The sequence below is a fragment of the Anarhichas minor genome, unplaced genomic scaffold (assembly GCF_050575085.1).
Source record: "Anarhichas minor isolate MPS153535 unplaced genomic scaffold, ASM5057508v1 ptg000009l, whole genome shotgun sequence".
Classification (NCBI taxonomy): Eukaryota; Metazoa; Chordata; class Actinopteri; order Perciformes; family Anarhichadidae; genus Anarhichas; species Anarhichas minor.
This window is the reverse complement of record NW_027466455.1, coordinates 3,895,256-3,904,255: the sequence shown is the minus strand read 5'-3', so window position 1 is coordinate 3,904,255 and position 9,000 is coordinate 3,895,256. Positions and strand designations below refer to the sequence as shown.

The 9,000-nt window shown below is 40.1% G+C and overlaps 1 protein-coding gene across 1 annotated transcript; it reads right to left on the bottom strand.

Moving 5' to 3' along the window:
* Positions 1-283: 283 nt before the first annotated feature.
* nat16 (N-acetyltransferase 16) lies at positions 284-4,740 on the bottom strand. The gene is made up of 4 exons (XM_076086863.1): positions 4,523-4,740; positions 3,405-3,629; positions 2,905-3,245; positions 284-2,678 (listed from the first exon to the last, which is right to left on the bottom strand). The coding sequence occupies exons 1-4, from the start codon at positions 4,736-4,738 to the stop codon at positions 2,450-2,452; spliced, it is 1,011 nt and encodes a 336-aa protein (XP_075942978.1). The 5' UTR covers positions 4,739-4,740; the 3' UTR covers positions 284-2,449.
* Positions 4,741-9,000: the final 4,260 nt, after the last annotated feature.

Genomic DNA, 9,000 nt, shown 5'->3' with positions numbered 1-9,000 from the left:
GTAGGTGATAATGGACTACATGAAGGTGGAGGACAGAGTGTGGAGTAGAGCATCGTTTCCTCCACCAAGTTCCTTATTTTGTAAATGGAGACACAACAGTGTCTGGTATTGTGCTTATACCATGGCCACTTAGTAAAAAAACAAGTCTGCAGTCATGCTAGCAGCTTTGTGAGACTGTAGTAGCAACAGCGATGCTTTGAGCTAAATGCTAATGTGTCATTGTCGTTGTGAGCATGCTAACAATGACAAGAAAGTCTAATGTTTACCGTGTTTTCCATCTTACTTTAGCATATTAGCATGCTGAATTAGCATTTACTAAATAAAATTAGAGCTAAGGCAGATGGGAATGTCATTAGTTTTGCAGGTATTTGGTCATAAAATCAAAAAATTTGACAAATGGAAATGTTGACCTGATGGTGGCGCTAGATGAAAAGTCAGAAGATCACCAAAGTCATTACAATTTATCCTGAGGGAACATGAATGTGTGTACTAATTTTGGACTAAATTGTGGGCTATTCCGATTCATGTATGTTGCGACATTTGACTGGATAAATAAAAACTTGAACCTACTAGTGGCGTTGTAAAAAGTCAGGGGACTAACAAAGTCATTAGGATTGATCTTCCGGGGGCCTTTCATATTGTCCATCCAGTAGTTGTCAAGATATTTTGTTCTAGAAAAAAGTGGTGGACCATTACACCAACCGCCATCCCTACAGCTATGCAGTTATCATTTGAATGGACACTAGCCAGTTGGCCATGGTATAATCCACAATATTCTGTTCATGTCTGGACAATAAACTAGAGATTAGTTTGCTCTAACAAGGCCAAAGCTTCTCTTAACACTGCTCTTGTATAGTCATAGAGAACACTATTTTCAAAAGCCGTTTGCCAGATAATATTAGTGATGGTTAAAAGATAATTTTATTTCTGTTAATTTTAACAGTTATTTTCCTTCTACTCCTTCTCCCTGCGTTAGCTGAAGCCAGTAGTAAACTGCACAGTAGTCTGTTAAATATTTTCAAGCATTAGCATTTTGTTTGGCATTATGCTAGCAATCTACAAAAGTAAGCCTAGATTTCACTTACAGCTTCAGAAGTTAATAATTTCTGTTAAAATCTTTTTGCAGCATTTAAGTGAAAATATTAAATTAGTAACATATATATACAATAAAAGATTTGAAATAATAAAAAGACAAAAGCTAAGACAAAAGCTTGACCATAACAAAGGATAAATTGTCAGCCATTTTGTGACTGAGCATGTTCATTTCAATAACGTTGTTGTTGCTGCAGAGATTTGTTGTTGATTTTCCGAAGGAAATACTAGTTAATAGATGCAACCCTCAACATAAGAGGGATGGGATCTGTAAATTACCCTTATTTGATCCTGAACTATTCCTTTTCATTCTAACGTTGACAAAACCTGTCTGTGTAATCTTAATAAAGTGCCTTCAGAGTTGTGCAGATTTAGTAACCCAACTCAGCTTGTGTACATATTTAGAAGGTTCGTATTTACAGAAAGAACAAAGGTGAAAGGTTTGAGATGCCCTCAGGGTACTTACATTTTTGTCTTTAAAGAATAGCATTTGCATGTTGACTGTTTTTAGGTTTTAGGTTACATCACTGCTACCGGTGTGAGAAAGCCTCCCCAAGCTCATCACTCTTTTTACATCTTCCCTTGTCATGAAACATACAGAGGGTGGACATAATAAAGAAGAAACCTGTAATTATTGTAATAAAACATAAGATAAGCTAATATGGTGATGATTCAACTCTATAGTCACTTTTCAGGCCATAGTTTGTAGTGTTGTTGCATTGGACTGCTTTAGGGTCCAGTCACATCAGCATTCATAAAAGTGATGTTTTGGTACAAATTTTTTTTTACACTGACTGACTTTGTGTCTGACTGCTCTTGGATCAGTCAAAAAAAAAAGAGGAACTTTGGGTTTGGTCATAGTTTCCATGGGTCTGTTTTTGATCCAGTACAAAAGTGCTGACCTGTGAAGACCTCTCCTAACGGAGGTTTGTGTTATTTAGTTCCCCTTCTTTAAATACATTAGGGGTACAAAATATTATGTACACCTTAAAATTACATCATTAAAATGGTACTTCAAAATGACTATAAAGTTGTATCAACACCTCTAACACCAATTCAATATTATCATTTTTACAAATGTATTTGTAACAGACCTATTGATTACATGTTTTTTTCATGGTTTTATGTCCACACCCTGTATTTATTTGTGTATTGTTAAATCTTACTGCACTCTTGGAAGTTGTTTTGTTTTGTAGAAACGACATTTAGTTTGCTTGGTTTCTATTTCCTCTGTACAGAGGGTTGTGTTTTTATGTTAAGTGTAATTTAGTTGTGTCCATTCCTTGTTGTCTAGACCCTTGTCTTCATTCCTTTCTGGCTCCTTCATCTTCTACTCATTTCCATCCACCCTCTGTAACTAGACGACGTCTGACTCCACCACGCATTGCACGGTGTACTCCTTCACCAGCTCCACGCTCAAAGTGTTGTGGCAGAATTCGGCCATGGACTTCCAGAGTGGTGGGTCCAGGAACATCTGGCACATCACGTGACCCTTCAGGGTGGCAGTGTGGCGCTGCAGGTGGCACAAGAACTGCTGCCGAACCAGGTCCAGGTCTTTACCGAACATGTCAATGTTCAGGTAATACCTGGTTCAACAAAAATGTTACAGTGAAAATAATGTATTATTTTGAATAACTATTCATTTTTTAAAGTTACAAGTATCTTAAAGCCACTATGTGTAGTACCTAATAAATGGACAACTCTGGCACCCACATGGTACGATCAAAAGATGCTATGGCAGAAAGCAGTGCACCCCACTACATTATTGTACACTTTCTTATGGACAGTTATGAATAAAAAAAAAACAATTACCAGTCATCTCCAATGGGCACCCTGAAAGGGAAGGTACAGAGGCTGGCCACAGTAGGGTTGGACACATCATCTACCATCCAGTCAATGTCCTTCTTCAGTAGGATAGCCATGTTACTGGGCAGAAGCTTGAAAGGCTGCCAGTCTTGAATGATGGTGGCATTAGGAAGAACCCCATGCATCAGGTCAGTGGTCAGATACAGCCGGTGGACAGCTGTATGGTCAAGACGCAATGGAGGAAGGTTGGAGGAGGTGGACAGAGAGGATTGGATGTCTCCACCCTGACCAAGCTCAGACAGACGGAGCTTGAGGTCTTCAGCTCTGAAGCGTAGCAACAGAATACCCTGTGAGAAGAAAGCCAATGTATGAGCTCACAAAGTACCACAAAAGTAAACACACTGACTGAAAGCAAGCTTATAGCATTTTGCATGTTGATCATTAACAACATTCATAAACCATAGGCACAGACCAAAACACAGAATGTCTTCTTTTGTTGTTGGTACCTGCTTGGTTATGAGACGGTACTTCTGGAAGTCCTTGGGTCCAAGCTGATCATCACGGGTCAAGCGGCTTACTTTAACATCAGGGTACTTGGATTTGACCAGCTCGCAGCAAAAGCGAAGCAGAACTCCTGCCACACCCTTTCCCCTTTCCTGAGGGGCGACACGTAGACCTTCCACCAGCATAGTCTCCCCATCGTCAATCACACATACAGACTCCAGAGCAATCTGTTGAGTATCACAGAAGAAGGCGGACTAAAGAAACAATCACATTGACATGTCCTTTTTAGAACTTTATATCATTCCTGTAGCTGGGGCAGAGCTGCATGACCTGTTTACGAGATTTAGGAAACAAAAACATATTTATTTCAGCACAGAGCACGATCACATTTCCTGTATCTATCTGTGTTGCGGTGGCAGCAGACTAAGCAAAATAACTTAAGAAACACATCATCTGCAAAAAGTAGATGATGTGGTTTTGCTGTTGCCATCAGGTCAAGACCCCCAGTGCACACTGGGACAATCCAAAATTCACCTTTGGTCATGACCTTTGGATGATGACCGAAAGAATGGGGCCTCGGATTCAAACGTCCAAAATGATTCTTCTTCACAGGGTGGTTGGGCTCACCCTTGAGTAAGGAGCTCAGAGAAGAACCACAAAAGCTGTCAAAAGGATTCAGATACGCTTCAGGCATCTGATTGGGATGCTTCCTCCACACCTTCGTTTGGCTGTATTCTGGCCATTTTCAACTGCGAGGGGAACCCAGTGAAACTCAGAACAAGCTGGAGAGATTGCATATCCCATCTGCCCTTGGAATACTTTGGGATACCCCAAGACAAGCTGGAGAGAAGGACACTTGGGCTACCTTACTGGACATCACGTCGACTATCTTGGCCAAATGGACACAGAAAACATAGTTTCAGCTTTATCTGCCCAGTTCATGCATCTGCAAACTTTTCTTAATTCCTTCAAACCGGAAGTCATGAAATTCCTTACCATCACATTGAGACAAATCTAGTGTCAATAATTTCATACTTGCTCTGACTTCTGTAATATAACAATTCTGCCTTTTCTGAAACACATAACTTTAAAATATGTTCATGCTATTCATTGAACTTACCACTTTTCCTTGTTTGCGAGCCAGTATGACTGTGCGGTTGGTCTCCTGTAGCCAGTCGGTGTATCGAGTGGGCAGGTAATCAAGGCCACCATAGATGTTCTGGCTCATGGCCATGATCTCATCGAAATCCTCCTCAGTGGCCACAGAGAACTGAAGGCCTGCCTGGGACAGGGCCTCTGGGAGCTGGAGCATAGTCAGGCTGGTATCGATCTTCATCTTGAAATAACTGATGAGATACAAAGTGGGGGAGAGGTTATTGTAGATTGTATTTATTTTTCTTAAACCAGGATTGAGCTCAAGAACTGTTCTAACCAAGGAATTCCTTACAGGAGGCAAATTCTGGTTGGTGCAGAAACACAGAGTGCACATCTTTTGATTCAAAGCAACAAACAAGCTTCTTCAGAGATATAGTCGCCTGGATAACAGTTGTTTTTGTTTATAGCTAGCAGGACAGGAGGAGAAAAAAACTGCAGGTGACAAAACCATGAACACAAAGACAGACTACTACATTTTGAATCAATCTGAAAGAACTGACCACAGATGATTGCCAGGAGAGAGACGTGCCATGTAGCAGAATTAGATTAAGGGCGCTTTCTCAAGTCAACCTTAAGTCCATTTTAATGTAACTCTGGTGCGGTTTGTTTGGGCAGTTGTGAGTGAGAGTAAGTAATCGCACTCTGGGGCCGACCAAAATAACCGGTCCAAGACCTATTGCGAGAGGTGGTCTTGGACAGTTTCCAAGCAAACCCTTGTGTGGTTCGATTGCAGTGAGATTAGATTAGACCCATTAAAAGGAAGTGAACCAAAACGCAGGCTGCCGGCATTTATTAAGATGGGTACAGATAAACAACATGAGTGTGATAGGACTTACTAGGACTTCTGCAGAATGTTTGCTTGACTTCTCAACCGAACATACAGAATATGCTAGATGAAGTCCACAAAAACATGTCAAAGTCCGCAACTCCATACATTGAAGTGGCAGTTCTTGAGATTTGGTCTGCTTTAATTTGTGCAGTGTGAAACTGAATCAGGCTAAATAGAAAACAAACCAATAGTATTGATTTCACTCTGATTCGGACTAGCCAAACAGACTTTGGCTTGTGAGAGCGCCCTAAGGAAGAAAGCATAGAGATACTGTATATGCAAAGGAAGCTGGATGAATGAATCAGAAGAGCTAAAGAAATGCAAGACAGAGGGAAACAAACTAGATGAGACAGGCTGAAGAGGCAGAAACAGACAGAAAGTTGGGCCAAAAACAGATTAATGACAACAGACACAGGAAGTGGAAGACTGGCACCTATCTTGATCCCCAAGTCTTTTCCCATAAATCCTGTAAATCCATACCCTCAGCCCCCTAATCCATACACTAATACCCTCTGATACCCACTCCACATTACAAACATTGGCATTTGTCCTGAACTTGGCTAAAGAATTCACAGAGTTAAATAGACAAGATCAAATGGAGAACGCCATGAACACATTTGTTTCATATGCCCTGAAAGCCGAATACAGTAACTACATCCAAATAAGATACATCAAGGTACATAAAATGCTACATGTGTTGGGTAATCAGATGATTACCCAACACATGTAGCATCAGGGTGAGGATCACTGGAGTGAGTGCACAAAATTCCGCAAGTGTTCTGGCAGAAAAGTGACCTCTAACCAAATCAAACTAATATTGAATAATATTGAGCAAGAGTCTAAAGGTGCCAGGTGTTAGGGATCTGCACCGAGGAAAACAAAAACAAGATGCTTGCTCTTATGAAGATCTTTGCATTTAATTAAGTTTAGATACAATGCATTAATACATGATGTAGTACAGTGTGATCAAATTAAATAAACCAAGCTTGTGCCAAAAGGAAACATGCAACATAACATAAGAAGCCATTCAAAAAAAGTGATACAATATGATAATATACAACAAAATATGAAAACATACAATAACATATAGGTAGGGCTGGGTATAGAGTCTCAATAGTTTTTGAATTTTGGGAACATTTTGTTGACATGAATTTCAAAAGATGTGAAGTGCTGAAAATTGCCCCCATTGATTGAATGTTTTGAATAAAAAAAAATAGGTTAACGTGATTCCGTTTCTTCTTTGCTTCTTTTCACCTGCCAATTATGCATTTTATTGGGAGGGAATAAAGCATGGATGATTCACGTTATCCCCCTCCGGTTCTGACATCAGTGTGCAGGTGCCCCAACCGGACAGAAGGAGTGCACTGGCATGGACATCCATGAACATATCAAAATGTGTTCATTGAAACACAAGACCAAGCTGGAGTTACTGGTACTCTAAATGGAACCACAGGTCTTTGGACAGGAACTTCACCCCTGTGCCACAACTGCACATAAACAGAGACAGTAATGTTTTGATATTGTCTGCAACACTGAGGTTTTGCATTGGCACTGATGATGATGAACATTTTCCAATGGTACCCAGCCCTAGCTATGAGAGATATCAATACAAGTATAATGAGCAGGAGACTGCAAATTGTACTTGAAGTCCAACACAGAGTTCAGTAAGCTAGCTCAAAGACAGTCGCACAGTTGATGGTCCATAATGGAGGCTTTTGAGACTGCTAAACAGGGGTTTCTAACTGCTAGCCAGACTAAAATAACACACCATAAAAGCAGTGGCCAATGTCACAAAAGACGATGGCAAAGAAAGACCACCATTACTCAATTACTGAATAGATATACAGCAAGTGTCAATACGTGAAGGAAAACTGAAACTAACAACTGTAGGACCAAGCACACCAGTCTCGAGTAGTGCCTTAATTGGCAACAAGCTAGCTTTTAATTCGATGCAACACACATCTTCAATATCTGGCGGTCAATAGAACACTGCAACACTGAATATACTAGAGGAGCTGTATGTGAGAATGGAAACATCCAAATCAGTGTTTGTCCGGAGTTGATATGAGAAAATGGCTTAAGACGTGATCTTCTGTGAATCTCAATACCAGAGCTATCACACTTATAGCTGTCACCATAAAACATAAACTTGGTCACCGCCTCATCCAATAGTTTATGCTACTCCCAATCAGACACAGATACAGAATACCGTGCGCATACTGTGGAAACAAATTCCACCCTTGGAGACATTAAAGTCTCTCTCTATCTGAAGCATCAAGAAAAGTAAAGAACACTTATTTTCCAAAGGTAGCATCCATTGTGCCATATACAGAGGCAGTGCCCTATCCTTTTCTGCTTTTCTGCATTAGCTTCAACCTTCCCAGTTGTTTTGTGATTATGAATATAGTTCAAGAATAGGACTACTATTAGCCTCCATGGACCACATGTGCCAATTGTGGTTGAAAAAAAGAGAGAGGATTACTGGGACTGAATGGCTTGAACTAACAGATGGCCACACATACACGCAGGGCAGCTTTATCCTTAAGCATTTCACAATCAAAATGGGGCCCTGAATCAAGGACGTCATAGAGAAAGTGTAAGACTGTAGTGAAATGCCACATCAACAGAAATATGTAGATCCAAGCCAGACATACCAGAAATTGTATATCCATTGTCTAGTAAGGTGGGACAACTCCAAACATCAAGTCATGGAAAACAAGGCAAGAAGGATGGACTCCAAGGGAGATTGCGCAACCCCAGTAAGGAGAACGGTAGGGCAAGACCACTATCAAGACGAGTGTCCTGAGAACCACCTATGAGTACATCTAAATGGTGCCTTCGAAGGATGAAACCAGAGTACAGCAAGTAGGGGCTATGGAAGAGCAAGTTAAAGACGGGTCTAGAGTGTTCCATTGGCAGATAGTTGACGATAGAGGAGAAGGCTGGACCAGGATTGTACCAAGTCACTAAAAATGAAGCACAAGAGCAGGCCCTTAACACCAGACAACAAGAAACAGTGTCCAGCAGCCTGGCAGGACCCAAGATGCACACAGCGTACTTTACTTGGCAAACAGTGGCATGACCAAGTTAAAGAAATCATCATGGAGAAAAATAATCATGTTGAAAATGCTAACAGCAATGTAGCACTGAAATGCCAAGAGGTGAACTTGGAGAAGGATGGTTAGTAAAATCCTACTTACACTGAAAAAAAAAAAAAGTAACATTTACTTGAAAAAAAGCTAGGTAACAATTTGCACTCAGAAATTCCGAGTAATTTTCACTCAGGAATTCTCAAGTTAAGTTTACTTACGAGTAAGAATTGTTTTTTATCCAGAATTTGCAAGTAACTTTTACTTGCAAATGTCTCCCTTAGACATAAAATGTACTTAGCCTTTGATAGTAATCTTTACTCAGGCTACCTTTGCATCTAATTACAAAACCCCAGTAAAACTCAATTAGGTGTTTCATGTATATTTAACAAGCTTTTCTTTACTTTTTCTATTGAGAAATATTAAGTAATATTTACACAATATATCTTTTATCTACTACTACTCTACACAACTATTCAAATATGAATGTTGCATTTTTTTAACTGGGCTACTGTTATTTAATAA

Bases quoted from the DNA above. Each gene is read 5' to 3' on its own strand.
- nat16 (XM_076086863.1), bottom strand. From the start codon at position 4,738: ATGAAGATCGATACCAGCCTGACTATGCTCCAGCTCCCAGAGGCCCTG. The intron at 3,246-3,404 runs GTACCAACAACA...TTCTTCTCACAG, and splicing joins ACCGTCTCATAACCAAGCAG to GGTATTCTGTTGCTACGCTT. The intron at 2,679-2,904 runs GTAATTGTTTTT...TTGTTGAACCAG, and splicing joins GTGCCCATTGGAGATGACTG to GTATTACCTGAACATTGACA.